Source organism: Danio aesculapii, chromosome 16 (assembly GCF_903798145.1).
Source record: "Danio aesculapii chromosome 16, fDanAes4.1, whole genome shotgun sequence".
Taxonomy (NCBI): domain Eukaryota; kingdom Metazoa; phylum Chordata; class Actinopteri; order Cypriniformes; family Danionidae; genus Danio; species Danio aesculapii.
This window is the reverse complement of record NC_079450.1, coordinates 33,631,733-33,648,315: the sequence shown is the minus strand read 5'-3', so window position 1 is coordinate 33,648,315 and position 16,583 is coordinate 33,631,733. Positions and strand designations below refer to the sequence as shown.

The 16,583-nt window shown below is 36.4% G+C and overlaps 1 protein-coding gene across 2 annotated transcripts; it reads right to left on the bottom strand.

Annotated features, from left to right (window-relative positions):
* Window positions 1-2,818: 2,818 nt before the first annotated feature.
* On the bottom strand, window positions 2,819-15,198 carry il6r (interleukin 6 receptor). 2 transcript variants are annotated; one of them, XM_056476138.1, is made up of 10 exons: window positions 14,762-15,198; window positions 12,939-13,562; window positions 12,722-12,845; window positions 10,884-11,056; window positions 10,640-10,791; window positions 10,140-10,302; window positions 7,066-7,103; window positions 6,917-6,974; window positions 6,673-6,724; window positions 2,819-3,193 (listed from the first exon to the last, which is right to left on the bottom strand). In XM_056476138.1, exons 1-10 carry the CDS (start codon window positions 14,856-14,858, stop codon window positions 2,926-2,928), a joined length of 1,749 nt encoding a protein of 582 aa, XP_056332113.1. In that variant the 5' UTR covers window positions 14,859-15,198; the 3' UTR covers window positions 2,819-2,925. The 2 variants fall into 2 exon arrangements, with proteins under 2 accessions (XP_056332113.1, XP_056332111.1); XM_056476136.1 differs by having other exon boundaries at window positions 6,607-6,724; window positions 14,762-15,196.
* Window positions 15,199-16,583: the final 1,385 nt, after the last annotated feature.

Genomic DNA, 16,583 nt, shown 5'->3' with positions numbered 1-16,583 from the left:
GCATATATAAATGCTCATATATTGCTGACCATAACAATGTGATTTACTGTTAAAATCTCAGTGTAAAAATCATGATTTTAACAGTATGCATCTGAAGAATTTATATATATATATATATATATATTTTTTTTTAATTCAAAACTGCATGCTTCATATGGAATCATATCAATTAGAATATTATCAAGCTATGAGAATACCTTTGTGTGCACATAAAAATAAATAATGACAACCTTATTAAAAATTTGACATATATTATATATTATTTATATATATATTCAAATTGAGCTGAATCATGACAATTTTTGATTTTTTGGGGGAGGGAACAACTTAATTGTTTAATGTTCAATCCACTTAAATTTGTAAAACATAGTTATGTTAACTTTGATTTGTGTTGGGACAACAAGAAGGAATTGTGAGGAACCCAGCATGTTTTTACATTGTTTTGTACAGTTATTTTCCCGACATAACTTCCCACAAAACTATCTTAGCGATTTGTCTGCCCATTGTCTTCTTAAGGTTTTTTTCACTAGTATTCATGAAGATGCTTTGGAACAATATCTATTTTAAAAAGCAATGTACAGACAAACTGAAATATGATTTAGCACATTTAGCAGAAAAAAAACACATACATTCAATCAGGAAAAGGGTAACACTTTACAACAAGGTGGTATTAGTGTTAATGTATTTAACATTAACAAACAAACAACAATACATTTTTTACAGCATTCCTCTTTGTTAACGTTAGTTAATGAAAACAAAGTTGTTTAATGCTAGTTCATTTTAACACTTAGTTCATTTAAAATAACTAATGAATTAATTTGGATTTTAATATGCATTAATAAATGTTAAACTGATAAATAAATGATGTACAAGTATTGTTCATTATTAGTTCATTTTAGTAAATACATGAACTAACAGATCAGAAGTTTATTTCTAACATGTTACTCAAAGAAAGAATAAAACCCAGTACTTATTCATTAATTAAAAAAGGGACAGTTCAACCAAATATTTATAAATATTTCTAACCCTTCCCCCTCCATGTTGGTAACAGGTAGACACTAGCCTCCACAGTAGGAAAAATATACTATACAGTATAGTATTAGCTACAACTTTCCAACATTTCTCAAAGTATATTCTTTTGAATAAAAAAGACAGAGAAAACTCAAATAGGTTTGGAACAAGGGGAAGGTGAGTAAACAATGCCAGATATGTAATAATGGCTGAACTTTCCCTTTGTAATTCACATTTTTAATAGTACAAAGTCAAAACAAAATGGTAAAAAATGGTAACATGATTTTAGTTTGGGAAAAAAAAGCTTTTTCTGAGTGAATATATATACAATTTTACAATCTCAATGCATACATTTTCATAAACTGTTAAAATGATTGTGAGACCAAAACACCTTTACAGGTCAAACTACACACATTTAAACAGAATAACAGTCAACATACAGTTGAAGTCAGAATTATTAGCCCCCCTGTTTATTTTTTTCCCCCAATTTCTGTTTAACAGAGATTTTTTTTCAACACATTTCTAAACATAATAGTTTTAATATCTCATTTCTAATAACTGATTTATTTTATCTTTGCCATGATGACAGTAAATAATATTTGACTAGATATTTTTCAAGACACTTCTATACAGCTTAAAGTGACATTTAAAGGCTTAACTGGGTTAGTTAGGTTAACTAGGCAGGTTAGGGTAATTAGGCAAGTTATTGTATAACTATGGTTTGTTATGTAGATTATCGAAAAAAATGATAGCTTAAAGGGGCTAATAATTAAGACCTTAAAATGATTCTTAAAAAATTAAAAACTGCTTTTATTCGAGCCGAAATAAAGCAAATAAGACTTTCTCCAGAAGAAAAAATATTATCAGACATACTGTGAAAATTTCCTTGCTCTGTTAAACATCATTTGGGAAATATTTAAAAAAAGAAAAAAAATTCAAAGGGGGCTAATAATTCTGACTTCAACAGTAAGTCAGCAAGTCAAAATAACTAATGTTGAATGAAAGATCATCTTCCAACGAACAAAACATTTAGCAAACAGTCTTGAAGAGATTAAACCTGGTTAACTTTCATTTTACTGTAGAATATTGGAAAACAGCAGTCATTGACATCCATTGTATTTTGTGTTGTTCTTACTCTGGATGCTAATAGCTGTTAGCTTGCATGTGAGTAAACTGTGAAGAAATTTTCACTTATCAATGTTAAATCAAGAGCTATAACGATAACAGTATTTGTTTAACACCAAACCATGATAATATTCTGTTTATTATAAGCGCAAACTGCAATTTTTACATCTACGACTTGAAATGCTCAAGATCTTTACAGTGATCTTTCAGACTGGCTGTCAAAGTTTATAAAAAATGTGTATTTCTTTAACTTGTAATTTAAAACCAGTCATCTAAGCCAGTGTTTCCCAACCCTGTTCCTGGAGGCACACCAACAGTACATATTTTGGATGTCTCCCTTTTCTGACCCATTAACTTCTGGTGTTGGAGTCTCTTCTGGTGTTATGATAAGTTGATTCAGGTGTGTTTGATTAGGGAGAGGTTGAAATCGTGTACTGTTGGTGTGCCTTCAGGAACAGGGTTGGGAAACACTGATCAAAGCTATCAAATTTGGTGTTAACAAGTTTTTATTCAAAACTATTTATTAAAAAAGTGCTTTAGCTTCACATGAGAGACTGCCATGGTCAACAAATGGCAGGTTGTCTAAAGACATATTTTTTAAAAGTTGTCTGTAGAAAGGTTGTTTTAAAAATCCTTAATTGCAAATGGTTTTGATAGAAGTCTGTAGCTAATAAAAATCTGTAACATAAAGACCGAACGTAGGAGACACTCCACATTTACTTTTCAACATAATAATGCTGTCTATATCACATGAAAACAGTGTGTGACCCACTGCGGGGTTTCATTTGTTTATTCATTTCTGTTTATCGTCAATGGCACACCTTCGGCTCCTGGAGACAGGAAATAATCAATGTTATGCAGATGAATGGCCTCCTGCTCCTCTGGCTGAAGAGGAAGGACCTGTTGCTGGTTGTGTTTGGGAGTAGACATAAGTGACTTCCCCTCTTCTGGAAGCTGTTCAGAGGCAGCAGGAGCAGGAAGAGGCTGAGAGGAATGAAGAAGGGAAGTAAACGGCAAAGCCTGTTTTCCTATTCTAGTAATCAAATGAGTCCTGTTCCTAATAAAACACAAAAACAGAACAAAAATTAAGAAATCTGAATAGAGAAACACTATGTTTATGTGTGTGTTGTGTTTTTATTTTTAAAAATGGTTAACAAAAACACCAAGATGTGCATATATTATATTTATATAATATAATACACAAACCTATGTGCTCAATTGAGTTTTTACTCCAATAAAAAAGAAAATATGCACAAAAACTGCTTTTAAAATACACGGTGGCTCAGTTCTCCTCATGTTTGCGTGGGTTTCCTCCGGGTGTTCCAGTTTCCCCTACAGTCCAAAGACTTGTGCTAAAGGTAAATTGAATGAACTAAATTGGCCGTAGTGTATGTGTGAATGAGTGTGTATGGATGTTTCCCAGTACTGGGTTTAAACTAGAAGGGCATCCGCTGTGTAAAACATATGTTGGATAAGTTGGCGGTCCATTCAGCTGTGGGAAACCCTGATGAATAAAGTGACTAAGACGAAGGAAAAGGATTGAATGAATGAATGAATGAATAGATTTCTTGATTTCCATCAAACAATTGGTGTGATTTTGCCTTAACAGAAGATGTGACCAACCAGGGAACCATTATCTTCTCACATCATCTTAAAGGCTGTTTTAATAGATTTGCAAACACCTGAACGAAAGCTCAGTTGTTTGTTACTGTGTGTTTTGTTTGTTTCTCTAAGGTCCAACTTATTTACTTAAGTGGTTTCTTAGCTTGCAGAAATTCATTCATTCATTTTCTTGTCGGCTTAGTCCCTTTATTAATCTGGGGTCTCCACAGTGGAATGAACCGCCAACTTATCCAGCATATGTTTTACACAGCAGATGCCCTTTCAGCTGCAACCCATCACTTGGAAACACCCATACACACTCATTCACATTCATACACCACAAACAATTTAGCCTACCCAATTCATCTATAGCGCATGTCTTTGGACTGTGGGGGAAATCAGAGCACCCGGAAGAAACCAATGCGAACATGGGGAGAACATGCAAACTCCACACAGAAATGCCAACTGACCCAGCCAAGGCTCAAACCAGCAACCTTCTTGCTGTGAGGTGACATCGCTACCCACTGCGCCACTATGCCGCCTAGCTTGCAGAAATGATCATTTTAATTAATCATCACATTAGTGTACCAGGAAGTGATCATTTTTATCCTCTTTAACACATGTGATGTAAATGTTTTATTTGCAAATGTTTTCTGCAATGTTTTCATTTTCAAAAAGTACATTTGCTGCTTTGATGACAATTTTATGTGTACAGCACGATTTTTAACAACTTTCGCTGACCAATGAACTTTCCAACATGTAAACAAAACAGATAACAACAAACACGTTAAGTAAGAGTCACTCCTCCTCACAGCTGAACGCCTTTCAAGACACAAAAAATGTCATTTTAAATTTATTGTTGGATGGCGCAAGTGTTATTGATGGTGGTAAGGCAGTCTAAAGTCTGGGGGCCACAATACAGAAAGCATGATCTCCCCTACAGACAATTATGTTCAAATTACGTATTTTAGACGTTTCTTTTTTAAAAAATTAGTCGCTGAAATGACGTCCCCTAAGGGTGCAGAATGAAAGCATCAGCAGCTTCTCTTATAATTAATCAGTTTGATTTTATCACTGTTAGACGTCTACCCAAGTTATTAGTCACAATTATTGAGATCTTAAAGTTTTAAATGTTTTATTGAAAATAAGTCACCACGACAGTGAAGAGTATTTGCTTTACTTGGGGTGTTTCATGCAGGGGCGTAGCGGGCATTTTAAAAGTGGGGGAGAAGGCTGTATGAGATCATACATTCATATAATTATTAATCACCTGTTTCTAAATGGTCTGTCTATAAAAGTGGGGGGGAACGTATCCCCCCCATCCCCCCCGGTTGCTACGCCCCTGGTTTCATGCAATGTTATCTTTGTTTGTTGAAGCAATGTGTTATGTCAAAACATACTGCAGGACAAAAGTGATTGTTGCATTTTCTTTAAAGAGTTTGATTCACTGGTTTGTCAGTGACTAAGTGATAACATAACTTAGAGTCAGTGATAACATGGTGCTGATCTCACTGAGCTGTTAGTAGAAATCATGTGGCTCAGCATATTGAAAGCCAGCAGTGCATAGGTCAGGTTTTAAAAACACCTTGAATAACAAATAAAGAGACATCAATGATGGTGACATATTTTGTGCTGCAGTGCATGCTGTGAGAATCATACAACACTTATCTATTACTGTATGGGAATGTTTCACCATCATTGAAATGCATACACTGATTCTTGATGTATATTTTTAGTGCCTCAAATGTTCACTGTGCTTTTAAAACCTGACCAGTGCACTGCTGGCTCTAAATGAGTTATCAGTGTAATTAACACCACGCTGCCATTACTATACAACATTACAAGTCACTGACTAAATGAAATCAGCAAATCAAGCTTTTAAATAACCCAGCAGCATTAACAAATTGCTTCTGGGTTTTCTTGCTATAGCATTAGTCACATAGTTTAGCTATCCTTAAAACAGTGAGCTCAAGTAAAGCAGCCATGCTAAAGCTTTTCATTCTTAATAAATGTGATGGGGGACATTTGAAGACATCTGACAGTAATAAAGTCAAGCAGGTTAGTTGTAAGTGAAGCTGCTGATGCTGTTAAGTTGTTGATTGATCCTCTGCTGAGATTTTGAGAGATATAATGTTTTAGTTGATTTCATCTAAGGCTGTGTTTACCTAACCTGTAACTCCAAAAAGGATGTCATAAAAACTTTCACTCTGCACCCTTATGGGATGTAGTTCAACGTCTAATTGTCCAAAAGAAACATCTAAAAGACTTTATTTGAACACAGTTGTGTTTAGTGGGTACATTTTTACCTGGGGATTCACAGCATATCCTGATTAGAGGACAGAAGGTATCTGGCAGGCTGAACCAAATACAGTAGCTTACTGAGATACACAGGAGTAGTTTTTGCTAAGTACTAACAACTCTAAAACAAACAGGCAGCATGTGTAGAAATGGAGTAATATGCTCTCTCTTTCTTTTGTCCCAGTCAGGAGACTGGAAAAGAGCTGTCTATCTAGTCCTATAAAGTGCGTTGCAATAATCCAACCTAGATGAGATAAAAACATGTATAACCTTTTCAAAGTCTTCAAAAGAAAGGGAAAAAGCAGGTTCTGACAACATTAAAAACAAATCCAAATATTTCAACCCATGGTTTCATTTAAAACGAGTCCAAATTTGGGGAGATTGTGAGATCAGATGGAATGAAAATAATTATTTTAGTTTTCCACTTATTAAAAATGTCAAAATAAATGAAAAATAGCCAGCCATTCATCTTTGGAAGTGAAGATAGTTTTGAAACATTTCTTAACATCACTTAAAAAGGCTAAATGGATATTAAAAGATGGCAAATAAAGTATATAAAAACAGTTTTACCTGAGAAAATAGACAGTAAGCACGATGATTACAAAAAAACACAGCCCAAAAGCGCAAGGCACATACAGCCAGACTGTAGCAAATTCGGTATCAGCATCTCCAGCTACTACCACTGAGACTGAAATGAGAAAGAGAGAATGAGGACAGAGGGCAAATGTCACAGAAGGCTGAAACATTTGGAAATTACTGCACATTGTTTAACTCTGTGTTATGTTGACCATTTCCTGTTTGGAATTTCCAGGTACCACATTAACTTCCTAACAATGAGAACAATGAGACATGGTATGCTTTTTTGTTTTCTCAAGCTCACCTACACCAGGCTCTTCTCCAGATCCTCCTGATCCTTCGTAAATCCCCTCATTTGGTTCCTGAGTGGCAATGATAGAAAAGATAATCATAATATGTAAAAGTGTGTGTAGTAAGTGCATTACAGTGCATGATACTGGTGAATGAACTCACAAAAGTAATGGACTCAGTGGCAGTAGTCGTCTCAGGAGCTACAAAGAAACAGGGGAAAAAGAAGATCTACCATTAGTTGCTACCATAACCTGTTGTTTAGATTTAAGCTGAGAAAATATTATATGCTATTCCTTCTATGCTAATGAAGGACTACTGAGACATTCCAAGCATGGGAGGGGTCCTCCTGGCGTGGCAGAGTTCATCACAGCTCTAATACACATCTCTGCCATTTGCTTACAGTAACCATGTGCTTTTCACTATACACAGTTAATCTGCTTGTGATCTTCCTTCATATAACATTGTCATGTTTGGTGTCATTTGACAGTTTATAACTTAAGCATTGTAGTGATTAAATCAACAGACACATTGATTGATTGCATGTCAATTAGTGATGGGAAGTTCGGATCATTTTACTGACTCGGATCTTTGAGTCTCGTTCATCGAGATGAACGAATCTTTTTTCGAGTCATTTCGTTCATTTGGTTCAATTTGCCAAAATATTATTAAAACGTTACGAATTGCTTCCAAACACATCTACAACGAGCCCAAAAAGGTTGATCACATGACAAATAAGTCCTAAATAGAATACTATAAGAAGAAAATAATAATTCAATGTTTACCTGCTCTTTTGTCTATGAAGGTATTTTTGTCTCTTTTCTCAGTTCATCTCTTTATGTCCTCAAATGTCAGTGGTTCGTTCACGTTACATTGACAGTCACATATAATCTTAATCAATGTACACAGTCTGAGCCGATAGGAGCCATGATGATTAGTTCACCTTTCGAGTCTTCTAGTTCTTGAGTCGTTCGTTCATCACGTGATAGAATGACTCAAACCCGAGGACTAGAGAGGTGAATGGATCAAATCTCTTTCCGGCTCTAAATGTATACGCTTGGCCCATTAGGAACGAATGACTCAAACCCGATAGAGGACTTGAGAGGTGAACGGATCAGTTCTCTTTCCGGCTCTAAACACATATGATTGGCTTCTGCCTTTCCGCGATGAACGACTCAAAAGACTTGAAATGAACGATACCACCTGCACAAATGAACGAATCACTCCCTGAGAGGACTCGTAGTTCCCAAGTCATATTGAAGATTTGTTCAAAATGAACGAATCGTTCAAGAACGACCCATCACTAATGTCAATATACAATATATTTGCTATTGTTGAGTCATGGCCTGAGGAGAGTATGTTAATGTTCATCTCCCCCACTTTATCTCCTGTTCCTCATGATTTATTTTTTATTTTTTTTTAAATTTCAAAAAAAGTAAAAGGAAGCATTTAACACTTCACATTTAAATCCTTTTCACAATACTTAAAAGACATTTAGGGAGTGAAGACACCAAGTGATCAAATGTTTCAGGTGTAATTTTGTCCCTTTCTTCCTGCAAACAAGTCTTAAGGTGGGCAACTGTATGGAGTCTTCATTGTTGCATTTTGCGCTTCAAAATGTGCTACACATTACCTATTGAAGACAGGTCGGGACTGCAGGCAGGCCAGTTAAGTACCTGTATCCTCTTCCTCTGCATTTGTAATGTGTGCAGAATGTTGTTTTGCATTGTCTTGTTGAAAAAGAACATATTGTGCTTCAAAATATCTATCTACTTTTCATTATAATGGGGCCATCACAGAAGTGCAAGTTACCTTTGCCACAGAAGTGCAAGTTACCTTTGCCAAGGGCACTGACACAACACTATACCATGACAGGCACTGAGCCCAGAGAAGTCGACTGCGCTTCTGGACACTGTTAAAATAGGGCTTCCTTTTGGCACAGTACACAGATTTATTCTGTACATATTGTGCTACTTGACAAAGGTTTGCCAAAGTAGTCCTTAGCCCATGTGGTAATATTGCTTATAGATGAATGATGATTCTTGACGTAGTGCCGTCTGAGGGATCAGAGGTCAATGTTGTTCAGATTAGGCTTGCGTCCTTTACACACAGAATTCTCCAGATTCCTTGACTCTTTTAATTATGTTATGCACCGTTGAAGGTGAAATATCCAAATGTCTTCCTATCTTTGTTCCTTTCTTTAAAGAACATTGTTTTTAAACATTTCTATTATTTTCTCACGTATTTCTTGGCAAACTGGTGATCTTTGGCTCATCTTTGCTCATCAATGGCTAGACCTTTCTTGGATGTTGCTTTTGTACCAAATCATAATTACAAATCACCTGATTACTAACCCTGAACTGCTCCTGTCCCAACTGTTTCTGGAATGTTTTGTAGGTTTGAATAACAGGAAAGGATGTATATTTACAAATAAAATGGAGTTGGCCAGACAAAACATTAAATATTTTGTGTTCATATCGTCTGCAATGTAGTACATGCCAAAGTAAATTTGGAAATAATCACTTTCTTTTTTATTTGCGTTTTCCATACTGTCCCAGGTTTTTTTGATTTGGGGTTGTACATAACAATTTGTAGGACAAAACGATCCACCATGTAAACAGACACCCAAGTGCAGTAATATTATCACTTGCTACGTCCAAAGTGAAAGTTCATGAATAATGCGTCCATGTTTTTTGGTAGGGACAGAATTTGGCATAAAAATTGAGGAAAAGATTGAATAACTCTGGAAACTGGTGATGGTAAAATTGTGTGGGGGATCTTTTCAAGATACACTTCGAAACCCTTGGAACACTAAGCCGACTGTATCCGAGTATTGTTGCTGACCCTGTCCAGCCACATGACCACAGTAAACCCATATTGTTATGGCCAGATAACATGCAATGTCACAATACTCAAATTATCTCAAACTGGTTTCTTAAAAATGAAAGTGAGTTCATGAAGCTTAAATGGCCTCAACCACCAAACCTTAATCCAACAGAGCACCTCTGAGGTGTGCTGGAACAGCAGTTATCCATCATGCAACTGTTTGATGCTATCAAGTCAGAATGGATGGATCACATCGATTTTTGAGCAATATTTCGAGAACTTTGTCAAATGTGTGCCATTAAAAATTAAGACAGTTCTGAAGACAAAAGGGGTCTAATCCAGTACTAGCAATGTGTTCCAATTAAAGTGGTTGACAACTCTAGAGACAGATAGACAGACAGACATTTTGTTACCTGACCAAGTGACTGCAAACACAGGTTCTGTCCAGTCACTCCAGATGCCATCAAACTCATCTTTGGCCTTAAGCTGCACTTCATACACAGTGTCTGGTAGAGCATCATAAATCATCCAGGACAGATGTCTCTCCATCTTGTCACATATCTTCCCGAACTGGTACTAAAAATACATACAAACATGCATAAATCAGTGAGGACCGATCACATTTCTACTCTTTAGCCCTTTTACTTCCTGCAAAATGGAAAGGTATGGGTGTCTCGATTCTTTTTTTTTTTGGTTGGAGGCGTAAGGGGAAGGGGAACAGCCTTTTAAACAAAGATTTTCAGGCCATTTTCATCCAAACGCCTTCACACCTGTTTTAATTGCCAAAAGAAAAGTGTAAGTATAGGGGTAGGGATATAAAACAGAATTGGGATTGGGTCTAGGTCATTGTGCCATTACATTTAAATGAATGATTTATTTATCCATTTATGCAAGCCCTCCTACTTTACTTTACCCGCTCTGCAAGTTGTGGCCGGTATCTCAGATGGAACTGCAGGATATAAAAAGTACTCTTCCAGGAACTGGGATAAGACCAGGATACTTTAAGCATATGCTTCAGGCCCTCAACTGCACTCACCAGCACTCTGCTTGGTGGGTCTGGCCTTACTACAAAGAGAAATGAAGAGATTTTTATTTTTTCAATCAAATCAGTGGTGGGCTTCTTAAAGTGTAAGTGAAAGAAAGACACAAGCACTTACTGGTGTCCTGTGGGTAAAAGTTGAGTATAGGGCTCATGGCACTACCTGCTATGTTAGACACACATAGTTGTGCCCTATGGAGAGCCCTAAGGTGATCCTCTTTCACAAAGAAAGCACACCAACAGCGGGACCGAGAGAAAGAACAGTTCACACGAAGGGTGTTTTCTAAAAATCTGTGAAGGGACAGAAAACGATGTAAAAAAGAGACAAGTATCGTAAAGAGAATAAAAAAAAGCGGTCTATTTTTGTGTCATTATATATGGTCAGAGTACATGGACAAAAACAGTATGCCACTTTTGCATTCAGAACTGCCCTTATCCTTCGTGGTGTGGATTCAACAAGGTGTTGGAAATATTCCTCAGAGATTTTAGTCCATATTCACGTGACAGCATCAGTTGCTGCAGATTTGTTGGCTGCACATCCATGTTGTGAATCTCCTGTTCCACCACATCCCAAAGGTGCTCTAATGGGTTGAGTTCTGGTGACTGTGGAGGCCATTTAAGTACAGTGAACTCATTGCCATGTTCAAGAACCAGTCTGAGATGATTCAGGCTTTATGACATGGTGCGTTATCCTGCTGGAAGTAGCCATCAGAAGATGGGTATACTGTAGTCATAAAGGGATGGACATGGTCAGCACCAATACTCAGGTAGGCTGTGGCATTGACACGATGTTCAATTGGTACTAATGGGCCCAAAGTGTGGCAAGAAAATATCCCCCACACCATTACACCACCACCATCAGCCTGAACCGTTGATACAAGGCCGGATGGATTCATGCTTTCATGTTGTTGAGGCCAAATTCTGACTCTACCATCTGAATGTCGAAGCAGAAATCGAGACTCATCAGATCAGGCAACGTTTTTCCAATCTTCTAATGTTCATTTTTGCTGAGCCTGTGTGAATTGTAGCCTCAGTTTCCTGTTCTTAGCTGACAGGAGTGGCACTTGGTGTGGTCTTCTGCTGCTGTAGTCCATCTGCCTTAAGGTTGGACGTTCGAAGGTTGTGCATTCAGAGATGCTCTTCTGCATACCTCGGTTGTAACAAGTGGTTATTTGAGCTACTGTTGCCTTTCTATCAGCTCGAACCAGTCTGGCCATTCTCCCCTGACATCAACAAGGCATTTACGCCCACAAAACTGCCCCTTACTGGATATTTTCTCTTTTTCAGACCATTCTCTGTAAACCCTAGAGATGGTTGTGTGTGACAATTCCAGTGGATCAGCAGCTTCTGAAATACTCAGATCAGCTCACCCGGCACCAACAACCATGCCATGTTCAAAATCACTTAAATCCCCTTACTTCCCCGTCTTGACCATGTCTACATTACTAAATGCATTGAGTTGCTGCCATGTGATTGGCTGATTAGAAATTTGCGTAAACGAGCGGTTGGACATAATAAAGTGGCCAGTGAGTGTATTTTTCTATACTTGACATATTTAGACATACTCTTTTTATTATTTTCTTTTAGTCCCTTGTTTATGTATTAAACCATTGACATTCATAATAGGAATAACAAAAACTATGGAAGAAAATGATTGAAGGTTTCAACAAAAATAAAATAAACAAAACAAAATAAATGATTTCAATAAACGATGTCAGAATTTTTGTTTTGGGAGAACTTTCCCTTTAAGGCATTGGCTATCCTTTAAAATGTTCAAAATGCTCATGAAAACTCATATCTGATTTTTAAAAAATTGTGTAATGTAAACTTGGAATTGCAACAAACAATATACTTTATCAGAATATCAACCAGAATGTCAATTTTCTGACAAAAAAAGAGTCTGAACTGCAAGATACATACAGTATAAAAAGATAGACATTCACTAAACACACTCACCTTCTATTAAGAAGAAGGTAACACACTGGCCGTGGAATTACCGGTTGTTTGGACGTCCAATCACAGCGGACCTTACTAGTATGAGACTTTATGTTACAAAAGACAGCTGGACTCTTGGGGGGCGCTGTGAGAAAAAAAAATCATAATAATGTGAAATTCGGGAGTGTTTTATATATGCAAATCAATTGCGAAAATGTCTGTGTGCAAAAGTCCTCACCCCCTACACTGATTCTGAATGTGGAAATGAGTCTCTCTCCTCTGTAGCAGCTGTAATTTCCAGCATCTGCCCAGCTGAGATGTGGCCGTCTCAAAATGCCTCCCCGTTCCACTCCGGCACGCACCTGTCGTCCATTTAAAGTCCAGCGTGTTTGTTTTTTGATTCCCCGTGTCACCCTGGATCGCTCCTCTTCATAATCATAGTCCTCATAATCATCTTCATCAAAATCGCTCCACTGTGTGATACCAAACGTCTCTTTTTCCTCTCCAGGTGTTTGACTGACAGCACGCAAAACACGCCGAGAAGTGCTCTGCTCCTTTCTGGTGGTTATAGATGGTTTATCGGTGACGGTTGTGCCCACTTTAGTTTTTGAGTATATAGCAGAGTCAATATTTTGGTATGTTGCAGTTGGTGCATCACCCTTCATACTAGTTAATTGTGTAGAAGGATGTTCATGTCTCTGAGACGTCCAGCTGGCAGTGATGTCTTCTTTCTGCTTGTTTGTGTATTTTTTATTCATGACTCTGGCTGAAGCCAATGGCACATTGTCCACTGTAACGTCACCTCTGCAGCCAAGGACAACATTACTTCCCAAATTCAAGACCAAAACTCCAGAAGGAGCATCTGATGAACATTTGATGAAGAAAATACTGTGCTTCATTAATCACATTAAAAATCCCATACAGGATGTCTAATGTACTGGCTTCTATACAGTCAGAGTTCATAACAGTCCATCATTGGGAACTAAATACTGTACATTTTACCCAAAGTTCACTGCGTTGGTTAAAAATGGAACAAAATTATGCAACAAATAAATACTCTTGCTTTCACTTCCTTTATTTTAAATCCTCCAGATTCTTCACCACAATCACTCTTTCTTTTTGTCATTTTAAGTAATATTCCAATGGATGACATGAATGTAAATTTAGTAAAACGAAAAGTGGTAAATCTATTTGAATCCATATTAATCATACTTTGAAACAATTATGTCTTGCTTAAGCATATTGCTGTAATATTGTTGCTAAAACTATAACACTACCATCAAAATCCTCCTTTAAATGTTCATTTCTACGATTTCCCCCCATTATACAACGTAAAACAGCATTTCTTTAGCTATAAAGACTTTTTAAAATTAAAATTGTTAGACACACATAAATCAAGTTTATTTCTATATTATATTTATTTATATTTATATGTTTTTGCATTATTAAAAAAATATATTGTAATGTATGCACAATAAGATGTAACATCTTTAAGGTGAATTCTTTTTCTAAGCATCACAACTCCAGCCTGCTTTTAATACAAAATAAAATGTTTTTTCAATAAATGTTTATAAGTTATTATAACTGTTTTAACATGTTAAGACTGAAAGGAGGAACAATACATGTTTATGCCAGGGTAAATTGTGCTAATAAAAATACTTAATAAATGTAATTTCTGGAGTATAAAAATGTCTTAAGTAACATCTAAATTATTATTATCATCATTAATATTATTATTATTATTATTATTATTACTTTTTTTTGTTCTCAGGTGGGCTTAATAGATTTATTTATCTGTTTCTCATAGCTCACACTAACAGTTCAAATGTGAATAAACTACATTTTTAATTAAAATTCTGAGACAATATTTATTGATATCAGCGTCTTCACTTCACCACAAAACGCGCATAAATAACCATAACAGTGAGTCAGAGATGAATCACTCTGGAAATCTAAACCAGGACATGTATATTATAATACAGGAAAAGAATAACTGGGGGATTATTTGCACAAATTCAACAATAATTTTCAGTTGTGTTTTGAAATGAAAAGGTGAATTACCTTGTCGAGGACACAGTTCAGCTTCTTCTCGGGCAGACTGAACTTTAACCGCAGCAAATACAGCGAGGAGAAACATGCGTGTAGATCGAGTCCACATTATAAATCCACTTCCAAACAATATAATTAGCCTCCAAAATACACAATACGGGTATAACGTGTCATAATCTCAACCTAATCAGTATTAATTTACATTTTCATCACATCATAATACAGCCTAAGGCGAAACAGGTTGGCTAAACCAACACTGTACCTATTCGTGTGACAAACCGATCTCTTGGTAGAGACAGCTGCCTCAAGACAAGATTTCGATCCGGAGGTCGTTTGTTTAAGAGAGCCAGAAAACAGTAACCCTTTCCTCCTCTCACGCACTTTACACTATCAGTTTCTTTAACAAATCCGCTCTTGCGACACTGCGAACCACAAAGACAAACAAGTTCCTATTTGACGAGGCAAAGACCGAGAAACAAACTATTTCAGTTTGCGGTCAGGTTTATTACTACAGAGCAGATTTAGGACTAGGTGACCCAACATCTAACTAAGGGTCGCCATAAAATCAAGCATGTCCAGAAAAGACTCGAATAGGACTATTAATTAGGAAACTTTTCACAAAAAATAATAAACGGCAACTGTTGAAAACAGAAAATGATAATTTACATATCCCACCTCTCTCGGCCGGAGTAAGGGAGTAAGCCTTAAATTACACGAATAGCGCAGTAAAGTAGTTGGGTATTTGAGCACGAATAACCATTTGCCTTGCACAGTCTTTAGACAAGTTTTCTGTAGTCAGATGTTATTAGGTTCATGAAAATTTTGGCAAAAAAAGTATTAGGCAAATAAAAACTTTTAAAATGTATATTTAATAATGTTTATAATAATAAAAAAGTTTTTGTTCGTTTTCACAAATGGATGATTACATAACGTAAGGATGTATTCCTTTGTTACATATGCTACCTGTGATTTGAGTTCTTTTGAAGCAAAATTGTACGGAAGACTGATTGTTATAATTATCCCTCTTGTAAACCAAAGTGAATAAATCCTATAACCAACAGACTATTATACATTGTTTTTTTTTATTTTTATTTTTTTTTACTATAGATATATACATTAGATGTAGATATCGCCTATGCCTAAGTGTTTCCCAACACTGTTACTGAAGGCACACCAACAGTACATATTTTGGGTGTCTCCCTTATCTGAGCCAGTAGTTTCAGGTTTTGGATCTCTTTTAATGTTGTTATAAGTTGATTCAGGTGTGTGATTTGGGAGAGGTTGAAAATGTGTATTGTTGTTGTGCCTTCACAAACAGGGTTGGGGAACACTGGCCTATGCTATTGTTGTCTATTGGAAAGAATGCATCAACAGAGCTGCCATTTTGGCACAGGGTAGCACTCCTTTGAAATAAATGTGGGACCAAGATGCAGTGGCGGAGTGGCCATCTGGAGCCATTGATATAGATATACAAATGTATATCATGTGGAGCTGTCCCGGTGGTCAGTACGCAAAATTTTTTAATATTTTTTTTACACCTCTTTAAATAACACATCACTTTTTTACATCGATGGATCACACAGGCATTGCCTACAAGGTGCGTCTGTTTGTGTGCATGCAAATGTATTATTCTTCCTTCCTGTTTAATTAGATCTAATCTGTGTCCAGAAACACCACCTTTCACATCTAATTCTAACGGAGAGATCAATTCATTTGTGAGGGAATTTCCATAATGAACGATTCCTGTGAACCATTGGTATTACTGAGTCTAATGTGCATGTCCACGTTTCTGATCAAAATTATATATGAAATGTTTATTTTTCAATAATTTAGG

Excerpts from the sequence above, each read along its gene's own strand:
- il6r (XM_056476136.1), bottom strand. The coding sequence starts at position 14,858 with ATGTGGACTCGATCTACACGCATGTTTCTCCTCGCTGTATTTGCTGCG. Across the intron at positions 6,975-7,065 it reads CCACTGAGTCCATTACTTTT|GAACCAAATGAGGGGATTTA; the intron begins GTGAGTTCATTC and ends ATTGCCACTCAG. Across the intron at positions 6,725-6,916 it reads TGGAGAAGAGCCTGGTGTAG|TCTCAGTGGTAGTAGCTGGA; the intron begins GTGAGCTTGAGA and ends TTCTCATTTCAG.